The 16,874-nt window shown below is 38.3% G+C and overlaps 1 protein-coding gene across 6 annotated transcripts in view; it reads left to right on the top strand.

Annotated features, from left to right (window-relative positions):
* The first annotated feature begins 269 nt into the window (after positions 1 to 269).
* The window catches only part of Eda2r (ectodysplasin A2 receptor), a 32,428-nt gene continuing 15,823 nt past the window's right edge, over positions 270 to 16,874 (top strand). For 2 of the 6 annotated variants that reach the window (XM_047536058.1, XM_047536053.1), the window contains exons 1-2: positions 270 to 372; positions 14,925 to 15,021. In XM_047536058.1, coding sequence (XP_047392014.1) covers positions 14,935 to 15,021 — 87 coding nt within the window. In that variant the 5' untranslated portion in view covers positions 270 to 372; positions 14,925 to 14,934. Of the gene's footprint in view, positions 431 to 14,895; positions 15,022 to 16,874 lie in introns of those variants that run through there. The other 4 variants (XM_047536054.1, XM_047536055.1, XM_047536057.1 and 1 more) reach the window with 4 other exon arrangements.

Genomic DNA, 16,874 nt, shown 5'->3' with positions numbered 1-16,874 from the left:
TTCCAACCACTTGACCCTCCCTCGGTTCCCACAGACTGGGCTGGACCAAACTCCTTGGCCCTCTGCCCTCTCGCCCCCGCTTCAGTCCCAGGAGCTTTGCAACTTCAGCCTTACCAGTGGCTCTGTCACTGTTCACACCCCTCCCCTCCCCGGACTCACAGTGTCCTATTCAGGGGCGGGATTTCTTTGCATAGCCACGCCTAGATACATTAGGTAATCCAATAGCTGTCCCGGAAGCCTATTAGGGGCGGGAGAAATAGGCTTAGCTTGAAAGGAAAAGAGGGTGGATTTGATCCGTTGTTGCTACACGTGGATATGAAATGAGTGGAGCGGAGCTTTGATTGCAACCGGATTTCATCTACTGTGAGTGCGGTATGCTTGCTGGGGACTGAGGGGCTGGAGCTGAGCGGGATGTTCCCTCCGTGCTGAGGTGCGTTTTCTGTTTGTCTGGGAATGCCATTGTTGTTTTGGTAAGATCCATCCTTCCATCCGTTACTGGGTAAGTGTGGGAGCACACCCTGGCGTGGCAAGCCGGCTGGAACCTGTGGCACCCAAGTAGGACCAGGTCAGGATTTCCCTGCTTGGGTGCTGCAAAGTCAGAACGGCTGGAAAGGCATCCCTGGCTCTCTATCAGTTAATCCTGTGTATTCAGAGAACACTATCTGAAGTGTCTGGAACCTAGGCTGATATTCTTACAGCCTTGGCGAAACAATACCCCCATGTGTAGGCTTTTACTGGACCCGGATGGTCACTGGGAACATGCCCGGACTTGTCCAACCACCTTGAGCATCTGGGGTTGGGAGATAAGGAAGAGGAGGAGGCTGGGATTTAGCAGAGGGGAGGAGGCGGTGGATCAGACAAGTGCAGCATCCCTGAGGGAAGCTAAACTGCTGGCCCACCCACGTGGTCCCTGGGCAAGTCAGGGCTTGTGTAAAGAGCTTGCTGGCTCTGTATGGGGGCTTTCAGTCCACCCCCTCACCCGCTGGGCTGGGTTTCACTTGATCCCTCAGTCCTGGAAGCTGAGCCTAGGGCAGTGATATTTTGATCCTGCCTCACCCCAAACACTGGCCAAAGCCCAGGCAGCTGTGAAAACTGGGGGGACAAGAAGAGACCCGCCAGAGACCAGGCTGGGAAAACAGACTGAAGGGTCTGATTTGGACAGGTGTTGGTAGCTCTGGCCAATGTCACACAGGGTAGTTGGGGTAGGGAAGTGTGGAACATCTACCCTAGATAACTCTCCTGACCTTTCCTTCGCTCCAATATTCTTTTAATTCAACTTAATGAATTTACTGAGCACCTATTCTGTGTCATCAAGTGTGAGACAGTGAGAAGCCCAAGAGCTAGGCTGTGGCCACTGGGACCTGTAGGCTCATCATGAGTATAAGGACACAAGTAAATATAACACAAGATACATCTTTAAGGAGCAAAGTGCTCTGAGGTTATCAAGAAATGATCATATCAACTTGAGTCAGAGAAAATCTGAGAATCTTTTTGATTGTTTTTTGAAATAGTAACACCTTTCTGCACTCCAGAGCCAAACTGTTTGGGTTCAGATTCCATCCCCCCATTTATTAACTGGTGTGCCCTTGAACAAATAGAATTACTTCCCCCTCTCTGAGCTTCAGTAAACTCCAGGCTAAAGTGGAGATAATAATAGCACCTACCTCATTGGGTTGTTGTGAGGATTAAATGAGATAATCTATGTAAAATACTTGCACATGCTTAGCACAGTGGCTGGCCCAAAATAAGCACTCAATAAATGTTAACTATTATTTTTTAAGCTAGACCATAGAGTACAGATAGAATTTCAACAGGTGGAGATAGAAGAGAAGGCAGTTTAAGCAAAAAAAACAACAGGAACAACTGCTTGAAGACAGGGAAGCTCAGAACCTCAAAGTGTGAAAAGAACACCAGCTGAGATGGATTTTAGAGTACAATTAGGAGAAAAGTGGAAGTCAAAGTTGCCATGTTTGGTTGGTGGTAAACCACAAAAGACTTTGGATACTTCAGTTTCAATTTGGTTGGGCAGACAGTGGATAGCTATTAAGAGTTTCTGAGCTAAAGAGAAAAGATCTGTACTATAAGAAGAATAATTTTATGAATGTAAGTCAGCCATATTGGAATGGGAGAATGAAAGAGGTGGGTAAACTATATACAGAGAGGGGACAAGTCCTTGGAGCTGAAGTGATGACTGTCGGACTGTAAAGGAGGCAGTGCATTTAAAGGCATCACATAAGTTGAATCTTCAGAAATTTGAAGTTGATAAATTATATGGTCTTAAAAAAGGAGTGTGAGATTCAGAATCTCTTGGATTCTGCTCTCTTCACTGTTCTTTGAAAGAGACCATTCCATTCAAGGAAAACCTTGACTGTTAAAAGTTCTCTCTTTTGGTAAACTGGACTTGGTTTACCTATGACTTGCCTCTAGATGTCGTAGTTATTCTCCCTGGGACCACCCAGAGAAGTCTTCTCTTTTTCTTCCATGATATTTCTTCAAAGATCTGAAGACCAGAGGCCAGATTACCTACATCTTCTGTCTCTAGGTCAAACAACTCAGTTGCTTCCATTTCCCATGTGACATGGCATCAAATCAAATATGTGTCTGAGGTTTTGAACTATTTAAATTGGGGTGGTAACACCTTCATAACGATGGGGAACACTGCAAAAGGAACATGATAGGTGAATGTGAGAAAAAATTTTGTAATGTATTGTTTATTAAACCATAATCCCAATGACACCTCACCAGAACTAGGGAAGGTAAATGTGTGAGATATAATTTAGTTAGTATGTGTCTGAGCTAAAACTGGAGTCACTTTTTTTAACTTCACGTTCAGTTTTTTTTTTTTTTTTTTTTTTTTTTTTCGTTTTCCATAGCTATTTGGGTTTAAGGTGACACTCAATTAGATCAGCTCTGGCACTAGAAAAGGAGGCAAGAGGAGGGTAGATCTTCCAATCACCTTATGCCGGACATTCCCTTGAAAGTTCTTATTAAGAGGAGACAGTTCCTAGACCTATGGGAAAGGCCTAGAACCTGGGACTAGCCATACAACTCTCCTTCCATGTCTTTTTGATCTGCTCTACTTGAATACCTTCTGCAGATGATCAGATATCTTTTGGAGCTATTTCTTAGAGCTGAAGCTTAAATTTTAAAGCAGAACCTGTTTTTCTCTGCTCTCTTTCTGAATACTGGCTCCATCCATGTATATTCCCTTTGGGAGCTTAACAGGAAGGATACAGATCAGCTTTGCCATCAGCTCATAAAATGTAAGGACCATTACTATTCTGTGCTCATAGGAGATATAATGATGACCATAGTCTGTCTTGGATTAGAGTTAACTGTATATATTCTCCATTTACCCACCAGACATGATTTCCTACAGGTGGAAACCTCTTGTTTTTCCTCTTGTTACTAAGTTCTAATAGAATTCCTTGCATAGAAGGCATGTATCAAGTGAGTTTTAAGTGACTTGAAATCCATCCTTTAGCAATAACCGGTATTATGTCCCCCAAGTATCCTCAACAATCATCATATCATTCTCAGAAATAAAAGAATTGCCATGCAATATATGGTGGAATTAAACAGTAAGATGTCATTACTTCCAGGAGGTTATTAGTCACCATTGTGGATGAGCCAAAAAGAGTAGGCAGTACTGCTTCCCTTTCATGAGCCACCTTTCCCTGACCCAGTCCACCCTTTGGATTTGTTCTGTTTAGGGTAAAATGAGCCAATGTTGGGTTGTGGGTGTGAAGACAAGAAGCTGGAACCTTGGTAACATAGTCACTGAGTAATCAGTCCTGAAGCTAGGCCCGTTTCTCTCTTTATATATGGGAAATAAATAAGACACTGGACCCAAACATGCAGACTTGGATTTTAGTCCCTACTCTGCCATTGACCAACTATGTGACTTTGGGAAAATCATATTCCTTATCTAAGTCTCAGTTTCTACATCTGGACCATAAGGGAATTGACTTAGTTTATATTGATGAATCCTTTTAGAATTCCATGACTATATATTTATTTCAAATTGCTTAATAGTTTGAAAAGTTTAATCAGTTTTCAAAGAAAAGGAAAAAAAATACATATTAGAATGTGCTGTCTTTTAAGTACTGAGCTACCTGTTACTAAAGGACTTCAGGCAGAAATAGATGGGATTCTTTTACAGTGTGACAAGCCGCTGGGGCTAAGATGAGTTTTAAACTCCCTTTTCACTCTTGATTGTCAGAGACTGAAAATTATGTCAGAGATTGTGTGTTTACATATGAGACGACAAGCTGCTTCTTTACAGTTTCACCTTATGCTCTCAAACCCACTGTGTTGTATCTTTATTTTCTTAGACTTTTTTTTTAAGAAAGGGCAGACGTATCACATCCTGTACAAATAGGCCTTATGTCTTACCATAAGGATGTTGGCCTGGGTTTTACACAAATACCCAGTGGTTTGTCTCCCTCCTTCTTTAGGATATTTCATTCCCTGGTCTATGAGGAAGGTATAGAATAAATGAATTTGGATTGTTAGGGGAAAAATGGATTCTTCTTATTGATATGTTCAGAGAGATACAGCTATTCTAGATTGCTTGGTAAATTGGACAGGGTGGAGACAATGTGGGGCAAAACCAAAAACATAATAGGAATCAGAAATTAGAACACTTGATTGAATTTTGTCCAGTTCACAGCTCTGCAAAGAAATCATGCCATGAATTCAATTCCAAGCTGGGACAACACAGCCAAAAACTTCCTTGGGAAATTAATGAATCTCCACTCTCAGTACGGCTGTTGGGGTAACTAATTTTTGATGATACAATAATTTCATGGTGTCTTATGGTGGTCAGTACACAAATAAGTGACTCACTTTGGCTAGGGTGACAGTAGAGCAAAGCAGAGGCTTTAGGTATTGGCTAAATGTTGGCCTGGCCTGAGGCTTGTCTCCAGTGCCCTTTGCTCCCCAGTTCTGGGTGGGATAATAACAACAATCATAGCAACTCCTCACATGTGTAGCACAATCTGGAGTTTCCAGAGCACTCTTACATACATTATCTCATTATTTCCCTGGAACATCATCCAGGGTAATTTTAGTGCCTTTGCTCCCACATGGAAAGATTGTTTCAGCAATTACTAAAAGGATATTTCTCCTTGTAATCAGCCCAAAGTTTATTGGTCCTAATTTCACCCCATTTGTTTTATTAATTATGTCTATATTTTTGGCTACACAATTCTTTTTTTCTCCTTTTAAAAATTCTTTTTCGGCAGTTGCCAGACTCTAACCAAATATTTATATATTTTAGCTTTTTCTTCTACTCAATTTACAGTCTTCTAAGCTACATTTGTCTTTTGAGGTTTGTGCTTTTTTTTCAGTGTTTGTGTGTGTGTGTGTGTGTGTGTGTGTGTGTGTGTGTGTCCGTGCACAAATATGCACATGAGTATTTTGAAAAAAAATTCATTTGACTCATGTAGTTAGTGTTTGTCTTTGGTTAAGTGAAAATGGATGGATCAGTTGTTTATTAATTTATTTCTGTACTGTGACAACTGCTTTAAATAAGGTTTTTTGTCTTCTGTTCTACCCCAGCTGGGGCATTCATTACCTCTCACAGAGCAAACAGGTGAGGTTTCTTTAATTTTGCACAGCTCCCTTCATTCTCCTTTGTTATGCTAATCCTGATGTAGCTAGACCAGATGTTACTAACAGTTGAAATTCTTCAGCCATTTTGGAAATGGAGAATGAAACCTGTTAAAAACTGTAGTAACCACCTGTGGCCTCTGAGTTATTTCTAGTCCAGGCACACATTTTAACATACTTGAACATAAAAATGCAATTTACTTTTATCACACACACGTGAAATAACTTAAAATAACACATCCCCAGTCCAGAACACTCCTCCATCTCCTTATATCATAACAGCTGACACTATTTCTTACCCTCACTTCTTCAAATTTTGTCATTTGCTATCTTTACTATCCTGTTCAATTTTTGTTCTTTCTTCCCTGGCTTCCACTACTTGCTTGCCGATGGCTATTATTCTTCTAGAATCAAATATCAGTGGCACTCAATGTTTTGTTCTTGGTATTCTTCTTTACCCACCTAAAACTCTCCCACAGCTTACCAAGGCCAGTGTTCCTTAAATCTCAGAGGTTTTTGACATAGTAAGTCTTGAGCATTGATAGTTTTGAAAAGTCTCACTGATGATTCTGATATGAATCCATGAGCAAGAGTGACTATTCTTGTCTTATGCACATGAGTCATTCCTAACTCCATCCTATGTTCTATACACTTAAGTTGCCTGCTGGACATGACCATTGCAATGTTCCTCTGTCCCCTCCAACTCTTCATACTTAATAAGATTGAAAAATAGTGTATTGCCTTTTTCCTACCAAGCAAGTTCCCCACAATCTTCATGACCTGGGATTCTCCTGTTTTCTTGCCCAGGAACTCTCAGAAAGTTCTCTAACTAGTATCTTTCTCTTGGTACTCACATTGTAAGGATCATATCTCCTAATGTCACTTCCTCTCTATTCCTATTACTACACCCTTATCCTGGCCCTCTTCTTTAAGGCTTGGGTAGTAAACCTGTCAAACCATTACTTAAAGCACAATCAAGTTAATGTTCAAAAATACTTTTTGGCACACTCAAAATATCACTGAAGAATAAATTAAATTTCAGTGAAGGCTGGGAAGATCTCTATTCCCTATTTTAATGCAATACTACCTTGGAAAGCATGCCTCACTCATGGGCCCTAAATTATCTTTGAGTACTTCTTACTAACTAAGTAAACTTACAGTAAAACTTTTTCTCTGAGTCTCATTTTTCTCTCTTTGCAAGTATGTTAATTGTGGATAATAATCCCTAGGGTCATTGTGAAGATCTGTTAATCAATATGAAACTCCTCATGAACTGTGAAATCTTTCACTCAGTCAGAAGATTGTGACCTTTATTCTGTAGACTTTCATCATTTGCTCATCGACCAGTATTTATTTAGTGCCTACTATATACCATTGACTGTTCTAATCACCAAATATGAAGTAGTGAACATGTTAGGCACTCCTGTCTCGTGGTGCTTACATTCTAGTTGAGGAAAGCACAGGCAATAAAAAAGTAAATAACCAAAATATTGGATAGGTCAGAATGTCATAAATGCTATAGGGGATAATAAAATAGGAAAGGGGGATAAGTAGTATGGTAGGAAGTTGCAATTTTAAAATAGTGATCAGAAAGGCTCTGACAAGAAAATGGTAGAAGGGCAAAGAACTGAAGAGGATGAGGGAACTTGTCATGAGCAAGAATCACCCTGACTTGAGCAGGTGTGAAGGACCTAAAGTGAGAGAATTCCTAGCAAATTTGAAGAATAGCAAGGTGGCCAGCATGCCTGGAGTGAAGAAAGTAAGGGGAAAAATAGAGAGCATGGATCCGAAGAAGTACTTGGGGAATTTGAGGTAGGCACATTATCTAAGGCCTCATCATTGGGAGGTTTTGACTTTTATGAGTGAAAGGAGGAGTTACCAATGGATTTACAAGTTGGAGACGACATGGCCTAGCATGTTTTGAAATAGCCATACCACTTTCATCCCCTTTACTTTTCTCATTTTTCTTAAACCCCAAAAAAATGGGTAGGACAAACATTACTTTTTCATGAAATTCCTTCTATTATATGGGGGATGGAAAAACCTCTTTCGACTGCACCTTATAATCAGGCAAAACAGACATGTTTAGAACCAAAAGAGGCTCCTTATCAATGTAATATTTTCAACTTTGACTGCACTTGAGAATCACCTGGGGAGCTGTATAAATTCCAGATGCTCAGATCACACTCCAAATTAATTACATCAGATTATCAGGGTTGAATCTCAAGTATCAGCATATTCTTGAGCTCCCAAGGTGCAGCCAACAGCAAGAACCACTGGTTTAAGAAATTGGCTAAACAAGTTCCCTCATGGTACATACAGGAACCTCAGTCCTGGCATTAGTTAGGTATATGCTCTTTGTTGGCAGAGTTAGGCCTGGGCCCATTCACCACACTGAGTTGAAACAGGAAATATAAAATTCACAAATAGTGGGACTGGAAGAAGATAAGAAGTTTGATAGTTTGGAAATAGCTTATGGGCAATAGAAGGTTGGAATAAGAGTGACTGTTGGCCAACCCAGAAAAGGGAAGGCTGAGAGCCAGCACCAAATGGTAAAGCAACATCTGTCTTATAGACCAAACATCTGGAAATGATGAAGGCACTGTACTGATTCGAAACTTGATTTTCAAGGAATGGAGTATTCTCAAGAGTGGCAGAGCAACTGTCTTGATTTTGCCAATCCTGTGCATGTGGGTGGTTGAGTGGACTCAGAGGAGAGGAATGGGCAGGGCATGGACCAGCTGCTGTCTTCCTCACCCTTTCTAATCCCAGACCTCCTGCACTGTCCAGGCAAAGCAAATATCCTGAAGTCCTGAGTTCTTAATTTAGACTTGTCATCCTGTTCTGCCTACCCATCCTAGATAGAGAGGGCATGTTTCACTTCATAGGCATGTGGGCAAGTTGAGAAGAGCAGCAGCCGCAAGCTGTAGCCAGAGGCAGCTGCACCCCCAGCGCCTGAACACCTCACATCCAGCAGAAACTTGGCCAGCAGCAATTATTCAGGGCACAATGAGCTAATGTGGGGATTATCATTAATGTCAACCTCATTGCTTCTCCTCTTTCCTGTCTGTCTGATATATTCTTATTCTTCTAGGTTATTTTTTGAGGAACCAGGACAGAGGGAATGGGCAGAGACAGCATCCACATGACAAAGACAGGCCAAATAAAGAGACACTAGTCATGTTGCCACTTGTCAGCACTCATTTATATATATATATATATATATATATATATATATGTATATATATAATTTTTATTATATATTATTTATATTATATATATTATATATTTATATTGTATATATAATTTATTATATATAATTTTATATATATTATATTTATATATATAATTTATTATATATAATTATATATATATAATTTTATATATTTTATATATATATATATATAAAATTTACCAGATAAGTTTGGATTAAGCAAACTTTGGGTGAATCAATTTACACTTAGAGGCACGTATAAGAATATCTATAGCAGCTTTAAATTTTTCTTTTTCTTTTCCTTTTTTATTCTGGTGCTAACTTAGAAATGTCTATTGCAATAATATGGGATAGTTCACAGTATTAATGAAAAAACTGAAGAGCCATCATTTCTAAAAAATTAGGATATAATTCACATATCACAAAATTCACCATTTTAAAGTGTACAGAGTTTACTCAGCTCTGAGCTTTGGTATATTTACCATCATACAACCATTACCTCTCTCTAATTCCAGGTCATTTCATCACCGCATAAGAAACTCATGCATATTAATTAGTCACTCCTTCCTTCCCTCAGTCTCTGGCAAACACTAAATCTTTCTCTCTATGGATTGCCTGTTCTGGATATTTTATATAAATAGAATCATATAATATCTGCTCTTTTGTGTGTGACTTCTGTCACTTATCATATATGTTTTCAAGGTTCATTCATGTTATAGCATGTATTAAGGACTTCATGTTTTTTTTTTTTTTGGGTTTTTTATTTTTTTGGTTCCAGGCATTGAACCCTGGGGTGCTTAACCACTGAGCCACATCCCAAGCTCTTTCTTATATTTGATTTAGAGACAGGGTCTTGCTTAGTTGCTTAGGGTCTCACTAAGTTGCTAAGGCTAGCTTTGAACTTGCTACCCTCCTGCCTCAGCCTCCCAAGCCCCTGGGATTATAGGCATGCACCACATACCCAGCTTTGTGCTTTTATTTTTGTTTTGTTTTGTTTTGTTTTTGTTGATTAATTCTTTAATGTACAGACAGATCAAGTTTTGTCTGATTATCATTTCAATGGACATTTGGGTTTTCCTCTACATTTGTCTATTATAATAATGCTTCCAGGAACATTCGTATGTTAGTTTAACATGTGTTTTCAATTCTTTGGGGTATATACCTAGGAATGGAATTGATAAGTCATGTTGTAACTCTATGTTTAACATTTTGAGGACAAAAAAATTTCTAAAGCGGTAGCACCATTTTACATCCCATGAGCAATATACTAGGGTGCCAATTTCTCTGCATCCTTGAAAACACCACTTCTTTGTCCAGTCTTTTATTATAGTCAACCTAGTGGGCATAAAGTGATATTGTCTTCCAGTTTTAATTTTTATTCCCCTTATTATTAATGATACTGAGCATATTTTCATGGGCTTATTGGCCATTTTTATGTTTTCTTGGATTAATATCTATTTTGATACTTTACCCATTTTATATTGTTGTTGACTATTTTTTAGTTGTAAATGTTCTTGGTATATTCTAGGTGCAGATCTCTTATCAGATACATGATTTGCAAATTTTTGTTTCCAATTGTGTGGATTGTCTTCTAGTTTCTTTCTTTTCAGTTTTTAATTTTTTAAATATTTTATAGCATTTTAATTAACATGTTAATTGTACATATTAATGATATTCGGTGTGATAGTTCAACACATGTATACAGTGTAAACCAGTCAAATATAGTCACCCATTATGTCTTCTTCCCTCCTCCTTCCCAATCTCGTTATAGTGTCCTTTGAAGCAGAAAAGTGTTGAATTTTTAAGTTCTAACTTTAAGCATGAATTTATTATTTTACTTCTTTTTCTTGTGCTTATGGTGTTATATCGAAGAAACTATTGCCTAATACAAGGTCATAAAGATTTACACTTATATTTTCTTATAAGAAAGCAATTTAAGATTATAGAATTATTTTTGTTTCTTACAAGAAAAGTCTTATAATCCAGAAATAAGGGTGTGTCTTGTATGATTTTAATTTATATGGAGTTCAAGGTTAGGTAAAAGTAATCATAGTGACAGAAACCAGAGTAGTAATTACTTGGAGAAAGGGGTGGTATTGACTGGAAAATGGGCAAGGGGGAGGCTGCTGAGTTAATAAAAAGGTTCTGTATCTTTATCTGTGTAGTGTTTACACTAGTGTATGCACATGTAAAAATTTATCAGTTTGCTTCACATTTGTTCTCTTTATGGGTATCTGTGGTGCTGTAATAAAAATAGTCCTGGTATGTGATCTATATGAGGTTTCTAGAGCACTTCCACATTAAAACTTCCACATTCCACATTGTGATGTCCAAAATAATCTTAAGAGTTAAACAGAAAAGGTAGAAACGTCCCCATTTTGTGGATGAATAAACTGAGTGAGCTGCCCAAATTGTAGTGGGGAGTTTCTGTTGGGGACAGAGTTGAAATTCCTGTCACAAACCATAGACTTTTATCCACTGTAACTATTTGGGCTTTGTTCATCGTCCATGCATTTCCCTGGTCTGTGCTTTTCTTGAGTTGTTGGCAAGTTGGAGGCAGTTTTTCAAGATGAAACCTGCAGGCATTAAGCTGAATTTGTGGAGGGCTTTGGCAGAAGAACTCTAGAATGCATCATATGCAAGGGGAGGAGAGAAGTGACGCCTGACACTTACCTTATTTCCCTGCCCCACACTAATGTAGTGAATGAAATAATAGAAAGAGAGCACATTCCTGTGTCAGATTTGGGGTGAAAAAATTTTTTGAGCCTTAGTTTGTAGAAGTGGGAGGGAATGTTCTGTTGAAAATGATCTGCTGTTCAACAAAGTATCTAATGGCATTCTCACTTATCTGTAAATCAAATTTTATTTCTTTTGCACTTTTATTTCAAGGCAATTGTCTCAGAAATGTTTTTCAAACCTTTTTCAACCAAGTTCATCCTGTACAAAAGTATCTTGATCAAAAATATCCAGCAAATACTGAGAACAAAGTTCCTTTTAGTCCACATGACTTAGATACTGAAGGTATTATGGGGAAGCTTGTCCTTAAGCTTTAGGTCACCAGTGGCAACAGATAGTAAGGAGGGAGATGCTGTAATGACACTTGTGTCTTAGGCATAGTCTCTGTGCTTCAGCTGGGGTGGGTCAATGTAAAAGATTAGGTCCCTTTCCTTTTTCTTCCCCACAAATCCCAAGGGAGATGAGTGTGCATTACTCATAGTGTAACCTCACCCTTCTGAAGGGGATGGGGGAAAAGGGCCCTTCTAAATCAGGAAGGACTGGGAAGAGAATCTACTAATTACCAAGTGTCTCATATACACCAAGCCTTATACTAGGTCCTTTAACATGCATTATTTTATTTAATCCTCTAATTTACTCCATAAGGAAGGTATCATTTTTTTTAACTTTTAAAATGCATTTGTTATTTAAATGCTCTTTTTTACACATGAAAAACCTGATGCCATGAAAGATCAAACAATTTGGGGGGAATACATGACTACTAAATTGTAGAGATGGAATTAAAACACAAGTCCACATGTCACTAATTAAGATCTTTGTTTTTTCTTTTAGACAGAATTATTAACCATTGTTTAGAAAGTTGTTATCTGAGAGAAAAATAATCTAGGTGACTAAACACATACATAGTTTACCATAGTCCTAGAAACAAAGCATGTTGATAAGCTAATAAAGAGTAAGGACTGTTGAACTACAACTCTTCCAAGTGCAGGCCTAGGTAGTGGGCATGAAATGGTCTGTACTCCTGGGAATTTTATAGGTCTCTCTATATTACCAACTTAGTCAGAAGTTTGGGGGATTCAGCCTCATCTTCGGTAACACTTTAGAGGAGTGTCTAACTGCAGTTACATGAGCAACTGATTTTCTCAAAATCTATTTATTCTTTGTTACGCTCTCTGAAAATGAAAAGGCAGTTACATTTGCTGCAAGATACTGCAGACCATGAGGGAAAATCTGATATAAGTTCTCACATTGCCTCAGGATAGTGACATTTAACCCTTAACAAGCAGTTTTACCCATATGCTGCCTTCTTCAGAACAGTTCAAGGTCCATATGATTTTATTCTCCTTAATAAAGGCAATTTCTTAAACTTCTAATTAATAAAAGACAAGTTAATTTATATGCCTTTAATAAACTGTTTGACAAAAAGGAGAAAAAAAATAAGACCTTTATTTATTCCCTAGTTCCTGATATGGAATATGGGAATTTGGCAATAGACCTACTTTGCCTAGAGTGAAGTCCTAAAACCAGGGTTTTAAGGCTGTGTTAAGGCTTGTGTTTATTAGGTAGGTGGGTCTCTTGAAACCAAACCAGTAGGTTATGCCAGGCACTTCAAGACCAACAGCAGCTGCCATGAAGATTTCAGATGCTTGTTTTGAGAGCTTATCTCAAAAAAGTGGGTTTTTTTTTTGGTTCCTGCCAATGTTTTTCTGTTTTTCTGGCAAGAAAAAGGACACAGGACAGTTTTCCAGACCAGTATGCTGGCTTTGTACCCATATGGTATTGAAATCCCTTGTCATGCGACCTATGAAACCAATGATTTTTGTGCTCAGTGAGAAAGGTGGGTAGTAAGGACAGGGAAGCATGCCTCCTGAGGCTAACACCTTGGGTGACTACTCAAAACAGAAACAGGAGAGGATACCTTGTACAAAAATGGATTGGATTTTGTAGGCCACTTCCCTCTGAATGAAAGAGTGGAAAAGAACCGTCCAGTCAATGTACAGAAAAGGTTCATTGAAGCAAAAATGTCAGCCAGAATGTCCTACCCTTTCTGCATTGATGACTTTTAAGGTATACATGTGTTCTCTCTTCTGATGAAGTACACATTCAGGACTTTTGGTATTTGACAAACTACCTGAAATTCATCATGGTATGCAATGAGTGAGCAAAAGGACCTCAGAACACCTTTATCTTTAAGAAGGAAAAGCCTCATAATTTTAGCCATATTCATTAAAATGCCTCTTTGTAGAAGATTACCTGTCTGCATATTTAACTGTCTTATTTTGTATAGTACTTTAAGACCTTCAGGATGTTTTGATGATCATGAGCTCTCCTTTTATCCTCTCAAGAGATATCTAATCAAGGTGAGGAATATACTGTCCCTTTTTCTCAGATTGAGTAACAGAGATTAGAAAAGATAAAATAATTCATCCAGATCATAGTTCAAAATGAAAGAGTCAGATATGTTGATTGACCATCTCAACTTGCTTGAGAATCTCCATTTTAGAGCTAAAAAGCCCATGACCTCAGAAACCTCTTAGTCCTGAGAAAACAGGATGATTGGTTATTCTTATCTATATAGACAGGATTAGAATTCATACGTATCAAATATCAGTACAATTCAAGTGTTATTGCCCCATAATATCTCTCCTTCAAGAACTGTTACAAGAATAATGTTTCCCTCTCTAAACCTTAGTGCACAAAGGTATTTCTGCAAGATTCGTCATCCTCCCCTCCCATTCTACATAGGACAGATGCAATGGCAGTTTATGGTCCTCATAGGTACTGAAGACACTGTTGGCAAAAGAGAACCACATTTCAGGATTTCCATCCACAAAATAAAGATGACAATCCCTATACTGTTTAACTCACAGGGATTAATGTACAGATTATGTAATAATAGTGTAATAATAACAGATGTAAACACTTTCTATACTATTAAAAGAGATGGTCACACATCAGAGAATATGGTGTTTATGCTCCACCTGGACAGAAGTCAGCTACTTGTGTTATTCTCTTTGCCAGTTCAGTTCTTGGTATAACCACATACTGTGAAAATTTGAGAAACTTCTTTGGCCTCTGTGCTTCAATTTCCTCATCTGAGAAATAGAGCAAATAATTATCTCTGATATAGTTGTTTGAGAATTAAATGACTATTACATGTAAAGCATTTAGAATATCTGGAACTATATAAGCACAGTCTGGCTATATAAACATTAGATGTTTTGTGTTGGCCTCTTTAGCCCCTGTAAATAAGAGCATGAATTAGATTAAGATAACCCAGCAGTCAAGCATCATGGAAGTCACAACTTACCTTGCAATTCCTTCCCATTATCTCCCTAGTTTTTGTGTTCTGTACCTACAGCCTTCTTACCATGGATTGCCAAGAAAATGAGTACTGGGACCAGTGGGGACGCTGTGTCACATGCCAACAGTGTGGTCCTGGACAAGAGCTCTCCAAGGTAAGTCTCCCAAATTAGTATACTTGTGTTTTGATATCTTGGGAATCAGTCTCTCAATTTAGAGGGACCCAGATTAGGAGAGCCAGTCTGAACTATGACTGATCCAGTTCAGTAGGCAAGACATGGGATTCAGAGAGTATGCAATAGTAGTCACTGTTCCAGCAAGAATAAGCCTAGATGGATCAGGGTCAAGTTACAGGAGAGAACAAGGTACGTCAATGTGAGATGTGGAATGCAAAGGCTCAGAAGGATTGTTTAGCATTAGAGTAATCTGTCAACTAAATAAAGAACCACCTACTTGGTATTTAGGAGCCAGGTATTAGGTCTTGGAGATGGGGGTAGAGAGAAGAACCAAGAAGGCTGAAGTGTGGCCTCTGTCTAGAGGGTACAGATTACCGAGAAGGCTATACAAAGGAGGATTCAGGATTGGGGAACTAGGGGGACTTTAGAATCCCAATTAGAGGTAAGGTCAGAACAAAATGACCAGAAATAAGAGCAGGAATAAGAGCACGGATAGTGTTGCTTAATTCTTCCTTCTTTAAGTCTCTTGTTGTTCCCTGAACTTGGAATGATATTAAATTTGGGTTTCAGCTTATGCTATGGAGACTGGGAGAAAATACCCAGCAGGTTCTCTATACTCACATGTTATTTTATGCAAACATGGTTGTTGGATCCATGGATATGTGAAACAGAGAGAAGTGTTTGCTTTCATGAACCATAGCTTTTTATTAATGATACAAATACAAATGAGATATATACACATATAAATAAGGAATATAGATCTGAATCTATAGAAAGAATTAAATTAGGATGATTTGATACTGAGTGACAGGGGAAGGACTCCCTAAGGCTATACCTTCTGGGGAGAGGATATGGCTAATGTAGTCCCAAGATGAAAATGAACTACGTATGTTCAAGGAAGAAGGGTTATGGTGAGTGAGAGGGACAGTTGTATACGGTGAGAGGGAGGGGGATATATTGGCCAGACTATGTGGGGACCTGAAGTCTATGATGAGAAATCTTTTTTCCTAAGTGTACTAAGAACCCTTTGGAGGGTTCTGAGTGACATCATCCTATGTCTGAAAGAAAATAAAGTGATTATATAGTCCACATTCTTCCTACCTCTGAACTTAAAAAAAATGAAGAGGATAAGGCCCAGGTATATCAAGGGGTATAAGCATTCATATAAATTTATTTATTGTTTATAATTAGTGATGTACAGTTATACATGGTAGTTGGGTTAATTTTGACAAAATCGTATATGCAAGATATTTGATTTTAATCCCTATTCCCCACTGTATTTCCTTCCCCTCCTCCATACCCCTAATGTCCTTCCTTTACTCTAACATAATCTTCCTTTCACTCATTTATTTATTTTTATTGGTAATTTCTACATATACGTAAAGGTGAAATTCTCTTTGGTACATTTATATATGTATATAATGTGATTTTGTTAAAATCATTCCATATCTTCACCACTTTCCCTTCCTTCCTCCTTCTCTCTCTTTACATATAATATTGTGTATGTTCCATAGTGGACCCTATAGTCAATAAGGGATTCAAAGACCAAGGAAAGTCCACGAGAAGTTAGGTCATGTTGGATATTAGAATGAACTCAAAGGAATAAACTGCTTGCCTTGACCAAAATCTATTTCAAATACCTTCAATATTCATGATAAAGAGTCTTACAAATGTTGGTGTCATATATACGGCCATTAGTTTAAAAGCCATCCGTATTTACAAAGCTGAACTTCTTTAAAGGGAAAAATGTATCTATCAAACTGCTCTTACTAAGCTTTTAAAAAGAAGCCCACCATGAAATGTACATTTGACTCAGCACCTCTATGACATTT

This window comes from Sciurus carolinensis, chromosome X, assembly GCF_902686445.1.
Source record: "Sciurus carolinensis chromosome X, mSciCar1.2, whole genome shotgun sequence".
NCBI classification, from domain to species: Eukaryota; Metazoa; Chordata; class Mammalia; order Rodentia; family Sciuridae; genus Sciurus; species Sciurus carolinensis.
Note: the sequence above shows the minus strand (reverse complement) of the source record. Positions and strands in the feature narration are given on the sequence as shown.